General features: G+C 37.5%; 2 protein-coding genes across 9 annotated transcripts in view; both read right to left on the bottom strand.

The window, feature by feature from the left end:
- LOC127966758 (protocadherin alpha-C2) overlaps positions 1-12,615 on the bottom strand; it is a 60,804-nt gene extending 48,189 nt beyond the window's left edge. For 2 of the 8 annotated variants that reach the window (XM_052567977.1, XM_052567980.1), the window contains exon 1: positions 11,105-12,615. In XM_052567977.1, the coding sequence (XP_052423937.1) occupies positions 11,105-12,497 (1,393 nt within the window). In that variant the 5' untranslated portion in view covers positions 12,498-12,615. Of the gene's footprint in view, positions 1-177; positions 2,654-6,823; positions 9,283-10,130 lie in introns of those variants that run through there. The other 6 variants (XM_052567978.1, XM_052567979.1, XM_052567981.1 and 3 more) reach the window with 6 other exon arrangements.
- An 890-nt stretch (positions 12,616-13,505) lies between these two features.
- On the bottom strand, positions 13,506-15,969 carry LOC127966097 (protocadherin alpha-8-like). The gene has a single exon (XM_052566940.1). The coding sequence runs from the start codon at positions 15,903-15,905 to the stop codon at positions 13,506-13,508; it is 2,400 nt and encodes a 799-aa protein (XP_052422900.1). The 5' UTR covers positions 15,906-15,969.
- Positions 15,970-17,121: the final 1,152 nt, after the last annotated feature.

Here is a 17,121-nt window from a genome sequence, read left to right as displayed (position 1 = left end):
AATGCTTATTTTTTTTAATTAATAATACTTTATTTATTTTATAAACATATAAACTTAAAAAGAAAGAAAAACAGTTAAAAGGGCTTAGAAAATAATCGTGTATCAAATTTTAATTTTACAAATCTAGGTTAAAAGTACAAGTGAAATGCACTACAGAAGCAAGTAACAATGTCTTACCTTCTCAGTACTCGGAAGGGTTTGCGTGCGCGTAAAAGTATCTTCTCCATTAATACTGATCAGTTCTGCGTCTGCTGGCGGAAACGGTGAGGGGAAAACGACTACATCACTCTTTATTGTGTCTGAACTGAAACACACATCGCACTGTTGAGTGGATTTAGAGAAGGACCAGCTTCCGTCTGGATGTGTGCTGATCACTGGAGCGCTGTACCTGCTGAAACTGCCGTCTGTCCTGTAGCATTTAGCTGCTATCAAACCCATCAGACTCAGTAAAAAGATGACTGATACTGAGACAATAGCGATGAGCAGATACAGATTCAGATCTGAAAAACTCTCCTCTTTAACAGGAACTTCTCTGAATGATGTCTTTATGTCATCCAGACTCTCAACGACTACAACATCCATGGACATAGTCGCTGAGAGTGATGGCTCTCCATTATCAGACACTGTGATGAGAAGTGGGTGAGTTTTTAAGTCATTGTCACTCATTCGTCTCTTAGTCTTTATTTCTCCAGAGCTGCTTCCAATGCGGAAGAGATTCGTTCCTTTGGGTTCAGTTAGATGATAAGACAGAAGTGCGTTATATCCAGAGTCAGCATCAACAGCTCTGATCTTGGCTACAAAGTATCCCGCTTCAGCAGAGTAGGGAATGTTCTCACTATTAACTGATCCAGGTTCAGAATAAGGCGGTAAAATAACTGGACTGTTGTCATTCTCATCCAGAATAAACACATTTACAGTCGCATTGCTGCTCAGAGGAGGAACACCAGAGTCTGTTGCCATGACATGAAACTGGAATCTTTTTGTTTCTTCGTGATTAAATGACTGTAAACTGAATATTTCTCCACTTAAAGAGTTTATATTTATCAGTGTTGTTATAGGAACACTGAAGCTGGAACTGTCTAACAGTGAATATGAAAGTTCTGCGTTTTCACCAGTGTCTGAATCATCAGCTGACACTTTTGTCACGAGTCCTCCAGCTTGACCATTCTCACTTAGAAAAGCATTAATAACGGGCGCGGGGAAATGTGGAGCATTGTCATTAACATCAGAGATATGAACAGTTATAACAGTGCTGCTGGAAAGAGACGGAGTTCCTTCATCTGCAGCTGTAATTGTGATGTTATACAGAGAAACACTCTCTCTGTCCAGAGGTCCATCTACCACTAGAGAATAGTGATTGTTATATGACGTCTCCAGTTTGAAAGGAAAAGAGCCCTTCAGAGCACAGTGTACAATGCCGTTTTTACCTCCATCTTTATCAGAGACTTTAATTACAGCAACTGCAGTTCCTGATTTTGCATCTTCTTTCACACTTTCCAACAGAGGAGTCGTCACTATCTCTGGCACATTGTCATTCTCATCCACAACTTCTATTAAAACTTTACAGTGTGTACTTTTAGGAGGACTGCCTTTATCTCTAGCCTGAACACGCAGTTCAAATGCAGGATGTTTGTCATAATCAATTTGACCTTGAACAACAATTTCCCCAGAATTAGAATTTATACTAAACAGGTTACTTTCATACGTATTTTCATGAAACGAATACTGAATCTCACTGTTAATGCCCTCATCCAAATCACTGGCTGAAACAGACACTAGTTTGGTTCCACTAGCTATGTTTTCCTTCACTTTAACTTTATACAAAGGTTTGCTGAAAATAGGTTTATTATCGTTTACATCTAAGACGTCAACAACAACATTCACTGTTCCAGATTTAGGAGGTTTTCCTCCATCAATAGCGGTGAGTATTAAGTGAATAACAGCTTGTTTCTCTCTGTCTAAACCTTTTTGGAGCACTAATTCAGCAGATATACTCTGTTGGCCGCTATGAATATCTACAGAAAAGTATGCATTTGAACTGAGTTTGTATTCTTTCAGAGAATTACTGCCAACATCGAAGTCTTTTGCAGTTGGAAGAGGAAATCTGTCTCCTTCATTAGCTATCTCTGTAACATTGAGAATATAGCTGCTTTCCGGGAAAAATGGAGCATTGTCATTTACATCCAGAATTGTAATTTCAAGCTGATAAAGTCTGTGCGGATTTTGAGCAAGAGCCTCTAGATTTAACGCACATTTCTGATTGCTGCCACACAGCTCCTCACGATCGATCCGGTCTTTGACAAACAGCGAGCCCGTTTTCACATTTACATCAAAATACTTTGCATTTGATCCAAGCATAATCTGAAACATGCGTGATTCTAGTTCCTGAGCACTGATCTTCAGGTCTTTTGCTATATTCCCGATCACAGTTCCCTTATTTACCTCCTCGGAGACGGAATAGACAATTTGACCAAGCGACGATTTCCATAAAGACAAAAATAAAATGATCCAGAAGCCGTAAGATTCTGTAACATCCATTATTGTGCAGCAGAATGTCCTACGATTATTTACCGTAAAAGCTATTAAAAAAACTAAACAGATCTCTCTAGACACAATCCGACATCACGACGCAGTAGCTGTAAACCATGGCCATTTACACGCCTTCAACGCGTTTCCTCTTGTTCTGATTCTGTTAAGGAGGAGCTCAGATAACTCAAAGTCACGGTCTGCAGTGCCACCACGTGTTGTAAAAGTGAAGAGACAATGATGTTGCTTCATATATATTTTTTTTTTCTCAAAGATTAAACTAAACTAATCACGTTCTATATTAAGTCAAATCTAAGCCTTCATATCTACAAATCATAACGACACAAAAATAAAAATTGTATACAGGATAGAATAGAATATGTTGAGAAGGAATATACGACATCAATGACACTGTCCGTGGTGCTGAAGTTATTTTGTTCATTAAATACAAAACAGGCTATTGTTAAGCTAAGAATCAAACACAAATCAACAAACAGCAATATGTTATCAAAATGTAATTGTTTCAACATGCAAAAATGAATACATAAAATACAAAACTAAATTTAAATTCAAAATAAATAAAATATATAATCTGTCTTGTAGTGTACAAAACCAAAGTCACCGTTAAAATAAAAACGGAGTACAAGCAAATAATAATGTCATTAAATCTCAAAGCTGCACAATGATACGAATATAAATGCCCCAAGAGTAACGAGATACAGGAATAACTCACAGAATGTAAAAAAATCCGTGGAAATATTACTTTTTCAACTTTGTCAACAGCATTCCGTATTTTACTTTTTAACATCAGTTTGGGTGTGCATAAAGTTTTATTTAAAAAAAAAAAAACTAAAATAAACGTTGTTAAAAAATTACTTTTGTAAGTCAAATGCAGTATAAGTTAGCTAATATACAATTTCTTACCTTCCCAGTGGTCGGAAGGGTTTGCATGGGCGTAAAAGTATCTTCTCCATTAATGCTGATCAACTCCGCTTCTGCTGGCGGAAACGGTGAAGGGAAAACGACTACATCACTCTTTATTGTGTCTGAACTGAAACACACATCGTACTGTTGTGTGGATTTAGAGAAGGACCAGCTTCCGTCTGGATGTGTGCTGATCACTGGAGCGCTGTACCTGCTGAAACTGCCGTCTGTCCTGTAGCATTTAGCTGCTATCAAACCCATCAGACTCAGTAAAAAGATGACTGATACTGAGACAATAGCGATGAGCAGATACAGATTCAGATCTGAAAAACTCTCCTCTTTAACAGGAACTTCTCTGAATGATGTCTTTATGTCATCCAGACTCTCAACGACTACAACATCCATGGACATAGTCGCTGAGAGTGATGGCTCTCCATTATCAGACACTGTGATGAGAAGTGGGTGAGTTTTTAAATCATTGTCACTCATTCGTCTCTTAGTCTTTATTTCTCCAGAGCTGCTTCCAATGCGGAAGAGATTCGTTCCTTTGGGTTCAGTTAGATGATAAGACAGAAGTGCGTTATATCCAGAGTCAGCATCAACAGCTCTGATCTTGGCTACAAAGTATCCGGCTTCAGCAGAGTAGGGAATGTTCTCACTATTAACTGATCCAGGTTCAGAATAAGGCGGTAAAATAACTGGACTGTTGTCATTCTTATCCAGAATAAACACATTTACAGTCGCATTACTGCTCAGAGGAGGAACACCAGAGTCTGTTGCCATAACTTGAAACTGGAATCTTTTTGTTTCTTCGTGATTAAATGACTGTAAACTGAATATTTCTCCACTTAAAGAGTTTATATTTATCAGTGTTGTTATAGGAACACTGGAGCTGGAACTGTCTAACAGTGAATATGAAAGTTCTGCGTTTTCACCAGTGTCTGAATCATCAGCTGATACTTTTGTCACGAGTCCTCCAGCTTGACCATTCTCACTTAGAAAAGCGTTAATAACGGGCGCGGGGAAATGTGGAGCATTGTCATTAACATCAGAGATATGAACAGTTATAACAGAGCTGCTGGAAAGAGACGGAGTTCCTTCATCTGCAGCTGTAATTGTGATGTTATACAGAGAAACACTCTCTCTGTCCAGAGGTCCATCTACCACTAGAGAATAGTGATTGTTATATGACATCTCCAGTTTGAAAGGAAATGAGCCTTTCAGAGCACAGTGTACAATGCCATTTTTACCTCCATCTTTATCAGACACCGTGACTAAAGCAACTGCAGTTCCTGATTTTGCATCTTCTTTCACACTTTCCAACAGAGGAGTCGTCACTATCTCTGGCACGTTGTCATTCTCATCTACAACTTCTATTAAAACTTTACAGTGTGTACTTTTAGGAGGAACGCCTGTATCTCTAGCCTGAACTCGCAGTTCAATTGCAGGGTGTTCCTCGTAATCAATTTGACCTTGAACAACAATTTCCCCCGATTTAAATTGTATGTTGAACAGGTTAATTTCTTCGGTGTTTCCATGAAATGAATATTGAATTTCACTGTTGTTGCCCTCATCCAAATCACTGGCTGAAACAGACACTAGTTTGGTTCCACTAGCTGTGTTTTCCTTCACTTTAACTTTATACAAAGGTTTGCTGAAAATAGGTTTATTATCGTTTACATCCATGATATTAACAACAACATTCAGTGTTCCAGATTTAGGAGGTTTTCCTCCATCAATAGCGGTGAGTATTAAGTGAATAACAGCTTGTTTTTCTCTGTCTAAAGCTTTCTGTAGCACTAATTCAGCCAACATACTCTTTTGCCCACTGTGAACATCTATAGAAAAATACTGATTTGAACTAAGTTTGTATTCTTTCAGAGAATTACTGCCGACATCTAAATCTTTTGCAGTTGGAAGAGGAAATCTGTCTCATTCATTTGCATCCTCTGTAACATTAACAACATACGTGCTTTCTGGAAAAAATGGAGCATTGTCATTCATATCTATAATGATAATTTCAAGCCGGTAAAGTCTGTGAGGATTTTGAGCAAGAGCCTCTAAATTCAACGCACATTTCTGATTGCTGCCACACAGCTCCTCACGATCAATCCGGTCTTTGACAAACAGCGAGCCCGTTTTCACATTTACATCAAAATACTTTGCATTTGATCCAGGCATAATCTGAAACATGCGTGATTCTAGTTCCTGAGCACTGATCTTCAGGTCTTTTGCTATATTCCCGATCACAGTTCCCTTATTTACCTCCTCGGAGACGGAATAGACAATCTGACCAAGCGAAGATTTCCATAAAGACAGAAATAAAACGATCCAGAAGCCGTAAGATTCTGTAACATCCATGATTGTGCAGCAGAATGTCCTGCGATTATTTACCGTAAAAACGATTAAAACAACCAAACGGACCTCTCTAGACACAATCCGACATCACGACGCAGTAGCTACTGTAAGCCTTGGTTATTTACACGCCTTCAACGCATTTCCTCTCGTTCTCATGCTGTAAAGGAGGAGCTCAGATAACTCTCAAAGTCACGGTCTGCAGTGCCACCACGTGTTGTAAAAGTGGAGAGTCAATAAGATGCTACTTGATTTAGTTTTCTGTGAAAGATAAAGTAAACTAAAGGTATCGACATACTCAGTAAAATATAATAACTCTTGTACACTAAATTGTTTAATAATCAACAGCAAATAATAATAATAAAAACTAATTAACTAAAAAAAAAAAAAAAAAAAAAGTTTTATTGAGACGGAAAATACGCCACTTTCGCTGTCCGTGGTACTGAAGGGATTTAGAAAATACTACAGTTAAGCAGTAAAAAAAAAAGAAAGAAAAAGCCAAGTCAAAGAGAAACTAGAAACCCAATAATATATATAATACAAGCAAATCAAGCTTTAAGATGAAAACAGTGATACGAATAATAATAATAATAATAATAATAATAATAATAATAATAATAATAATAATAATAATAATAATAATAATAATAATCATAATAATAAAGTGATACGAATAAAAATACGCCAGAGCCACGAGATGTTGAAATAACTTGCAAAAACTAGCAATATTTCGACTTTGTCAATAGCGTCCAGTAATTTACTTGTTACCTTTTGTTTGGGTATAGCCTACACGTAACATATATTTATATATATATATATATATATATATATATATATATATATATATATATATATATATATATATATATATATATTAAATACTTTAAAAAATGAAAAAAAAAAGTAGTTAAATGGGCTTAGAAAAAAATATAATAATCGTTTCTCAAATGTTAATTTTACAAATCTAGGTTAAAACTAGAAGTGGAATACACTACGGAAGCAAGTAACACTGTCTTACCTTCTCAGTACTCGGAAGGGTTTGCGTGCGCGTAAAAGTATCTTCTCCATTAATGCTGATCAGTTCTGCGTCTGCTGGAGGAAACGGCGAGGGGAAAACGACTACATCACTCTTTATTGTGTCTGAACTGAAACACACATCGTACTGTTGTGTGGATTTAGAGAAGGACCAGCTTCCGTCTGGATGTGTGCTGATCACTGGAGCGCTGTACCTGCTGAAACTGCCGTCTGTCCTGTAGCATTTAGCTGCTATCAAACCCATCAGACTCAGTAAAAAGATGACTGATACTGAGACAATAGCGATGAGCAGATACAGATTCAGATCTGAAAAACTCTCCTCTTTAACAGGAACTTCTCTGAATGATGTCTTTATGTCATCCAGACTCTCAACAACCACAACATCCATGGACATAGTCGCTGAGAGTGATGGCTCTCCATTATCAGACACTGTGATGAGAAGTGGGTGAGTTTTTAAGTCATTGTCACTCATTCGTCTCTTAGTCTTTATTTCTCCAGAGCTGCTTCCAATGCGGAAAAGATTCGTTCCTTTGGGTTCAGTTAGATGATAAGACAGAAGTGCGTTATATCCAGAGTCAGCATCAACAGCTCTGATCTTGGCTACAAAGTATCCCGCTTCAGCAGAGTAGGGAATGTTCTCACTATTAACTGATCCAGGTTCAGAATAAGGCGGTAAAATAACTGGACTGTTGTCATTCTCATCCAGAATAAACACATTTACAGTCGCATTGCTGCTCAGAGGAGGAACACCAGAGTCTGTTGCCATAGCTTGAAACTGGAATATTTTTGTTTCTTCGTGATTAAATGACTGTAAACTGAATATTTCTCCACTTAAAGAGTTTATATTTATCAGAGTTGTTATAGGAACACTGGAGCTGGAACTGTCTAACAGTGAATATGAAAGTTCTGCGTTTTCACCAGTGTCTGAATCATCAGCTGACACTTTTGTCACGAGTCCTCCAGCTTGACCATTCTCACTTAGAAAAGCGTTAATAACGGGCGCGGGGAAATGTGGAGCATTATCATTAACATCAGAGATATGTACAGTTATAACAGTGCTGCTGGAAAGAGACGGAGTTCCTTCATCTGCAGCTGTAATTGTGATGTTATACAGAGAAACACTCTCTCTGTCCAGAGGTCCATCTACCACTAGAGAATAGTGATTGTTATATGACGTCTCTAGTTTGAAAGGAAACGAGCCTTTCAGTGCGCAATGCACAATGCCGTTTTTACCTCCATCTTTATCAGAGACTTTAATTACAGCAACTGCAGTTCCCGGTTTTGCATCTTCTTTCACACTTTCCAACAGAGGAGTCGTCACTATCTCTGGCACGTTGTCATTCTCATCTACAACTTCTATTAAAACTTTACAGTGTGTACTTTTAGGAGGACTGCCTTTATCTCTAGCCTGAACACGCAGTTCAAATGCAGGGTGTTTGTCGTAATCAATTTGACCTTGAACAACAATTTCCCCAGAATTAGAATTTATACTAAACAGGTTACTTTCATACGTATTTTCATGAAACATATACTGAATCTCACTGTTAATGCCCTCATCCAAATCACTGGCTGAAACAGACACTAGTTTGGTTCCACTAGCTGTGTTTTCCTTCACTTTAACTTTGTACAAAGGTTTGCTGAAAATAGGTTTATTATCGTTTACATCCATGATATTAACAACAATACTCACTGTTCCAGATTTAGGAGGTTTTCCTCCATCAATAGCGGTGAGTATTATGTGAATAACAGCTTGTTTCTCTCTGTCTAAAGCTTTCTGTAGCACTAATTCAGCAGATATACTCTGTTGGCCGCTATGAATATCTACAGAAAAGTATGCATTTGAACTGAGTTTGTATTCTTTCAGAGAATTACTGCCAACATCGAAGTCTTTTGCAGTTGGAACAGGAAATCTGTCTCCTTCATTTGCATCCTCTGTAACATTGAGAATATAGCTGCTTTCCGGGAAAAATGGAGCATTGTCATTTACATCCAGAATTGTTATTTCAAGCTGATAAAGTCTGTGAGGATTTTGAGCAAGAGCCTCTAGATTTAACGCACATTTCTGATTGCTGCCACACAGCTCCTCACGATCGATCCGGTCTTTGACATACAGCGAGCCCGTTTTCACATTTACATCAAAATACTTTGCATTTGATCCAGGCATAATCTGAAACATGCGTGATTCTAGTTCCTGAGCACTGATCTTCAGGTCTTTTGCTATATTCCCGATCACAGTTCCCTTATTTACCTCCTCGGAGACGGAATAGACAATCTGACCAAGCGAAGATTTCCATAAAGACAGAAATAAAACGATCCAGAAGCCGTAAGATTCTGTAACATCCATGATTGTGCAGCAGAATGTCCTGCGATTATTTACCGTAAAAACGATTAAAACAACCAAACAGATCTCTCTAGACACAATCCGACATCACGACGCAGTAGCTACTGTAAGCCTTGGTTATTTACACGCCTTCAACATTTCCTCTTGTTCTCATGCTGTAAAGGAGGAGCTCAGATAACTCTCAAAGTCACGGTCTGCAGTGCCACCACGTGTTGTAAAAGTGGAGAGATAATAATATGCTACTTGATTTAGTTTTCTGTAAAAAAAGTAAAAAAAAGTAAACTAAAGGTATCACCATAGTCAAACAGTACAAATGAATTAACTAAAACAAACTGTGTACTGTTCAAGGAAATATATGAAGTGAAAAGGAAAATAAGTTACATTCGCTGTCCGTGGTACTGAAGTGATACACAAAATATTACAGTTAAGCAGTAAAAGAAAGAAAGAAAGAAAGAAAGAAAGAAAGAAAGAAAGAAAGAAAGAAAGAAAGAAAGAAAGAAAGAAACAGTCGTATGAACTTAGTGTACAAAAGCCAAGTCAAAGAGAAATTAAAAACGCAGTACAAGCTAATCAAACTTTAAGATGAAAAAAGTTGCACAGTGATACGAATAAAAATATGCCAGAGCCACGAAATGCTGAAATAACTTGCACAATTAAAACGTATTATCTTAATAACTGGCGAAAAATAGCGTCCAGTACTTTACTTGTTAATGTTATCTTTGTTTAATCGCATTTATTAGTAGTAGTAGTAGTAGTATAAAATACTTTAAAAAAAATAATATGTAATTAATAATACTTTATTTATTTTATAAACATCTAAACTTAAAAAGGAAGAAAAACAGTTAAAAGGGCTTAGAAAAAAAATAATCTTTATCAAATGCTAATTTTACAAAATCTAGGTTAAAACTAGAAGTGAGATGCATTACAGAAGCAAGTGACAATTTCCTACCTTCTCGGTGCTCGGAAGGGTTTGCGTGCGCGTAAAAGTATCTTCTCCATTAATGCTGATCAGTTCTGCGTCTGCTGGAGGAAACGGCGAGGGGAAAACGACTACATCACTCTTTATTGTGTCTGAACTGAAACACACATCGTACTGTTGAGTGGATTTAGAGAAGGACCAGCTTCCGTCTGGATGTGTGCTGATCACTGGAGCGCTGTACCTGCTGAAACTGCCGTCTGTCCTGTAGCATTTAGCTGCTATCAAACCGACCAGACTCAGTAAAAAGATGACTGATACTGAGACAATAGCGATGAGCAGATACAGATTCAGATCTGAAAAACTCTCCTCTTTAACAGGAACTTCTCTGAATGATGTCTTTATGTCATCCAGACTCTCAACAACCACAACATCCATGGACATAGTCGCTGAGAGTGATGGCTCTCCATTATCAGACACTGTGATGAGAAGTGGGTGAGTTTTTAAGTCATTGTCACTCATTCGTCTCTTAGTCTTTATTTCTCCAGAGCTGCTTCCAATGCGGAAGAGATTCGTTCCTTTGGGTTCAGTTAGATGATAAGACAGAAGTGCGTTATATCCAGAGTCAGCATCAACAGCTCTGATCTTGGCTACAAAGTATCCCGCTTCAGCAGAGTAGGGAATGTTCTCACTATTGACTGATCCGGGTTCAGAATAAGGCGGTAAAATAACTGGACTGTTGTCATTCTCATCCAGAATAAACACATTTACAGTCGCATTGCTGCTCAGAGGAGGAACACCAGAGTCTGTTGCCATAGCTTGAAACTGGAATATTTTTGTTTCTTCGTGATTAAATGACTGTAAACTGAATATTTCTCCACTTAAAGAGTTTATATTTATCAGTGTTGTTATAGGAACACTGGAGCTGGAACTGTCTAACAGTGAATATGAAAGTTCTGCGTTTTCACCAGTGTCTGAATCATCAGCTGACACTTTTGTCACGAGACCTCCAGCTTGACCATTCTCACTTAGAAAAGCGTTAATAACGGGCGCGGGGAAATGTGGAGCATTGTCATTAACATCAGAGATATGAACAGTTATAACAGAGCTGCTGGAAAGAGACGGAGTTCCTTCATCTGCAGCTGTAATTGTGATGTTATACAGAGAAACACTCTCTCTGTCCAGAGGTCCATCTACCACTAGAGAATAGTGATTGTTATATGACGTCTCCAGTTTGAAAGGAAATGAGCCTTTCAGAGCACAGTGTACAATGCCATTTTTACCTCCATCTTTATCAGACACCGTGACTAAAGCAACTGCAGTTCCTGATTTTGCATCTTCTTTCACACTTTCCAACAGAGGAGTCGTAACTATCTCTGGCACGTTGTCATTCTCATCCACAACTTCTATTAAAACTTTACAGTGTGTACTTTTAGGAGGAACGCCTTTATCTCTAGCCTGAACACGCAGCTCAATTGCAGGGTGTTCCTCGTAATCAATCTGACCTTGAACAACAATCTCACCTGAGTTAGAATTTATTGTAAATCTGTTCAGTTCATCGGTATTTCCATGACCAATAAATGAATATTGAATTTCACTGCTGATGCCCTCATCCAAATCACTGGCAAAAACAGAAATTATTTTGGTTCCAATTTGTGTGTTTTCTTTCACCTTAACTTTGTACAAAGGTTTGCTGAAAATAGGTTTATTATCGTTTACATCCATGATATTAACAACAATACTCACTGTTCCAGATTTAGGAGGTTTTCCTCCATCAATAGCGGTGAGTATTATGTGAATAACAGCTTGTTTTTCTCTGTCTAACGCTTTCTGTAGCACTAATTCAGCAGATATACTCTGTTGCCCGGTATTAACATCTAAGGAAAAATATCCATTTGAGCCGAGTTTGTATTCTTTCAGAGAATTACTGCCGATATCTGAATCTTTTGCAATTGGAAGAGGAAATCTGTCTCCTTCGTTTGCATTCTCTGTAACATTGACAACATACGTGCTTTCTGGAAAAAAGGGAGTATTGTCATTCACATCCACGACTGTAATTTCAAGCCGGAAAAGTCTGTGAGGATTTTGAGCAAGAGCCTCTAGATTTAACGCACATTTCTGATTGCTGCCACACAGCTCCTCACGATCAATCCGGTCTTTGACAAACAGCGAGCCCGTTTTCACATTTACATCAAAATACTTTGCATTTGATCCAGGCATAATCTGAAACATGCGTGATTCTAGTTCCTGAGCACTGATCTTCAGGTCTTTTGCTATATTCCCGATCACAGTTCCCTTATTTACCTCCTCGGAGACGGAATAGACAATCTGACCAAGCGAAGATTTCCATAAAGACAGAAATAAAACGATCCAGAAGCCGTAAGATTCTGTAACATCCATGATTGTGCAGCAGAATGTCCTGCGATTATTTACCGTAAAAACGATTAAAACAACCAAACAGATCTCTCTAGACACAATCCGACATCACGACGCAGTAGCTACTGTGAGCCTTGGTTATTTACACGCCTTCAAAATTTCCTCTTGTTCTCATGCTGTAAAGGAGGAGCTCAGATAACTCTCAAAGTCACGGTCTGCAGTGCCACCACGTGTTGTAAAAGTGAAGAGACAATGATGTTACTTCATATATTTTTTTCTCAAAGAGTAAACTAAAGGTATCACCATCCTCACACAGTAAATAACACTCGTGTCGACTCAAACATTACCAATCAGCAACAGTTAAATAATAATAAATAAATAAATAAATAAATGAAAAAAAATGTGCTATTTACAGAAATATGTTAATTGAGAAGGAAAATGCGTTACAATCGCTATCCGTGGTACTGAAGTGATTTCGTTCTTTAAATAAAAAAATACTACACTTAAGCAACGAAAAAAAATAGCAGTATGATTTCGAAAGATAATTGTTACTACATAAAAATAAAAAAATAAAGAACGTACGAAATGGTCTATAAATATACACTGAGTATACAGAGGAGTCAAAGATAAATTAGAAAGGCAGTATAGGAAAATCAAACTTCAAGATGAAAACAAAGCTGCACAGTGATAAAAATACCCCAGAGCCACGAGATGTCGAAATAACTTGCAAGACTGAAATGTTTAATTTAAACATGTAGTGAAAAATCAAAGCAATATTTCGACTTTGTTAATACTGCCCGTATTATTATTTTTATTTGGCTAAGCGTACTTTTATTAATACTTAAAAGAAAATGTAATTTATTAGCCTAGTTCATAATATGTAATTTATTTTATAAACATCTAAGCTAAAAAATAAAAAAAATAAAAATAAAATAAATAAAATAAATAAAAACAGTTCAAAGGACCTAAAATCTGATTAATCGTTTTTCAAATGTTAATTTTACAAGTCAGGTGCAATAGAAGCAGAGGGCACTACAGAAGCAAGTAATTTCCTACCTTCTCGGTGCTCGGAATAGTTTGCGTGCGCGTAAAAGTATCTTCTCCATTAATGCTGATCAGTTCTGCGTCTGTTGGAGGAAATGGCGAGGGGAAAACGACTACATCACTCTTTATTGTGTCTGAACTGAAACACACATCGTACTGTTGAGTGGATTTAGAGAAGGACCAGCTTCCGTCTGGATGTGTGCTGATCACTGGAGCGCTGTACCTGCGGAAACTGCCGTCTGTCCTGTAGCATTTAGCTGCTATCAAACCGACCAGACTCAGTAAAAAGATGACTGATACTGAGACAATAGCGATGAGCAGATACAGATTCAGATCTGAAAAACTCTCCTCTTTAACTGGAACTTCTCTGAATGATGTCTCTATGTCATCCAGACTCTCAACGACTACAACATCCATGGACATAGTCGCTGAGAGTGATGGCTCTCCATTATCAGACACTGTGATGAGAAGTGGGTGAGTTTTTAAGTCATTGTCACTCATTTGTCTCTTAGTCTTTATTTCTCCAGAGCTGCTTCCAATGCGGAAAAGATTCGTTCCTTTGGGTTCAGTTAGATGATAAGACAGAAGTGCGTTATATCCAGAGTCAGCATCAACAGCTCTGATCTTGGCTACAAAGTATCCCGCTTCAGCAGAGTAGGGAATGTTCTCACTATTAACTGATCCAGGTTCAGAATAAGGCGGTAAAATAACTGGACTGTTGTCATTCTCATCCAGAATAAACACATTTACAGTCGCATTACTGCTCAGAGGAGGAACACCAGAGTCTGTTGCCATGACTTGAAAGTGTAAGGTTTTGACCTGCTCAAAGTTGAAAGTCTGCATGCTGTATATCTCACCAGTCACAGAGTTTATGCTGATTGCTGTCGATAACGGGACACTGGGACTATCAAGTAAGGAATAGGTTACCTGAGCGTTCTCTCCATAGTCATAATCTTGGGCAGAAACAATCGCTATCTGACCACCAGCTGGACTATTTTCTTTCACGTAAACATCAATAACAGAATCTTGAAATCGAGGTGCGTTGTCATTCACATCAGAAATATGAATTGCAATAACTGTGGTTTTTGAAAGAGGTGGGGTTCCTTCATCTGTAGCCGTAACTGAAATATTATACTTTGCAGTTTCTTCTCTGTCAAGAGTCCCGCTTAAAACAAGCGAGAAGTATTTCCCCTGTGTAGTCTGTAATATAAAAGGAGAGTTCTGGGGGATGGAACAATGGACGTTTCCATTTTTACCCCCATCTTTATCTTGGACCGTGATAAAGGCTATTACAGTGTCTTTTTTTGCATCTTCACTTACATTATCCAGCAGCGAAGAGAGTGTAATGTCAGGTGCGTTATCGTTGATGTCAAGTATCTCCACGAGGACTTTGCAATGAGATGCAAGCGGACTCTGGCCTCGGTCCCACGCCTCCACGCGGATCTCGTACGCATTGATGTCCTCATAATCCAAAGTGCCGGTAATTGTTATTTCACCCGTGGTGTTGTTGATCGCGAATTTATCTGATATTCCTTTTTGGCCATGTTTAAATGTATACACAACTTCACCGTTGAGACCCTCATCAGGATCAGTGGCATTAAGTTTTAGTATTGTAGTACCAATAGGCGCGTTTTCTAAGACTTGAGCTTTGTACATAGTCTTGGAAAATACCGGTGCGTTGTCATTTATATCTAAAACAGTAACAATAACATTTGTAGTGCCAGATATGGAAGGTTTTCCTCCATCCACAGCAGTTAAAACCAGTTGGATCGTAGACTGTCTCTCTCTATCCAACGCTTTTTGCAGCACCAGCTCTGGAGAAGGACCACTTCCTGCATCTGTATTCACTTCTAGGCCAAAAAACGGATTGTTTGACACTTTATATATGGTAACCGAGTTGCTTCCCACATCTGGATCTTCTGCGCTCAGTAATGGAAATTTGGTTCCCGGTAATGTTAGCTCAGAAATTTGGATATATTGAGCTTTTTCAGCAAAATAAGGGGAGTTGTCGTTGATATCCGATATTTTTACTTCTATTCTGTAAACATTCAATGGATTATTAACAATGGCCTCCAGGCTTACTGTGCAAGTGTGAGTATTCGGGCACAGCTGTTCTCTGTCCATTGTTTCCTTCACATAGAGAACGCCAGTTTTTAAATTCACGGCAAAATTATTTTTTGTTGACATTGAAACAATCCTCAGCCCGCGTGCTTCTAAATCGTCCACTTTTAGATTAAAATCCTTGGCTAGATTTCCAACAAATGTTCCCGGACTCACCTCCTCGGACAATGTATAAACAATCTGCCGCGGCATCACAGTCCCTGCAAGATAGGAAAGCAAGAATATAAGGAGAATCCATACAAACGTAGCTTGTTTGAACGATGCCATCGTTTAAGTGATTAAGTAGTTGTTCACAAACAGCGATTTGGTGAAGGTTTATCCAAAGAGAAGAAAATCCTTGCGGTCTTCAGTCTCCTTCTCCAGCAGACAAAATTTATTCCCAACATGAAGGTCTTCAGTGCTTGTGTGTAAGGTGGAGCTCCACCGAAACACGACTTTATTTGGTTTGTTAGTGGATAGTGCCACCGTATGGTCACACTGTACTGTACAGGGAAACAAGAGTTTGCATTCTGTCTCGGAAAATGTGTATTAATGGCACAAATTACACAACATGTATATTTATATAATTATATTTTGAATAGGTCTGAATCATTTTCTTTTCCCTGACATATATAGTTGGGCCCTTTTGTATATTTTATAATAAGTCATAAAGATAACATTACAAAATGTGTTCAAAATGTATAAAGAATATATATTCTAAAATTTATTTAACTATATATATATATATATATATATATATATATATATATATATATATATATATATATATATATATATATATATATATATATATATGTGTGTGTGTGTGTGTGTGTGTGTGTGTGTATGCATTTTTCTAAATAGTTCATTTCTCATAAGGCTTTGACAGTTCTAATAATACATCATAATTATTTTTTTTCTTTCTCGATAACTACCCCAAACATCAAAGCGCTGCACTGATTGTTTAGGCTATATCAACATTAGTACAATTTTTATTTAAATGAAATTTTATATAAAATTTTGAACTTTTAAATTAGAAATTTAAAAGTTTAAACTAAACTGTATTTCGTTAATAACATAGTTTTTCCAGAAGGGGAAAACAGTATACATTGACTATCATCACTATAATGCAAAGTAAAAAAAAAAAAAAAAAAAAAAAAAATCTAAACAACATTGCACCACACTTACAAATATTTAATAAAAAATAAAATAATAATAAAAACATTCTCCAAAATACATTTTTCTGTACAACAGAAGAAACAATGTCATATAGGAGGAACGACATGACAGAATTTGCAGCTTTGGGTCAACTCAGTGTATCCTTTTAAGTTTGCTAAATATCCCCCACTAGTGCCATTTAGATGTATGACACTGCCAAAAAGAGACTGGAATTACACGTTCAAAAGAGCTGCAGAATTTTTCGTATGCATATGCAATGGCAAGTTAAAACAATGCTAAATCATATGCTTGACATTGAGGGCATCCTTATTCATGTATTGCCATA

The sequence above is a fragment of the Carassius gibelio genome, chromosome B10 (genome assembly GCF_023724105.1).
Source record: "Carassius gibelio isolate Cgi1373 ecotype wild population from Czech Republic chromosome B10, carGib1.2-hapl.c, whole genome shotgun sequence".
Lineage (NCBI taxonomy): Eukaryota > Metazoa > Chordata > Actinopteri > Cypriniformes > Cyprinidae > Carassius > Carassius gibelio.
The sequence above is the reverse complement of the archived record's forward strand: the minus strand, read 5'-3'. Positions and strand labels throughout refer to the sequence as shown.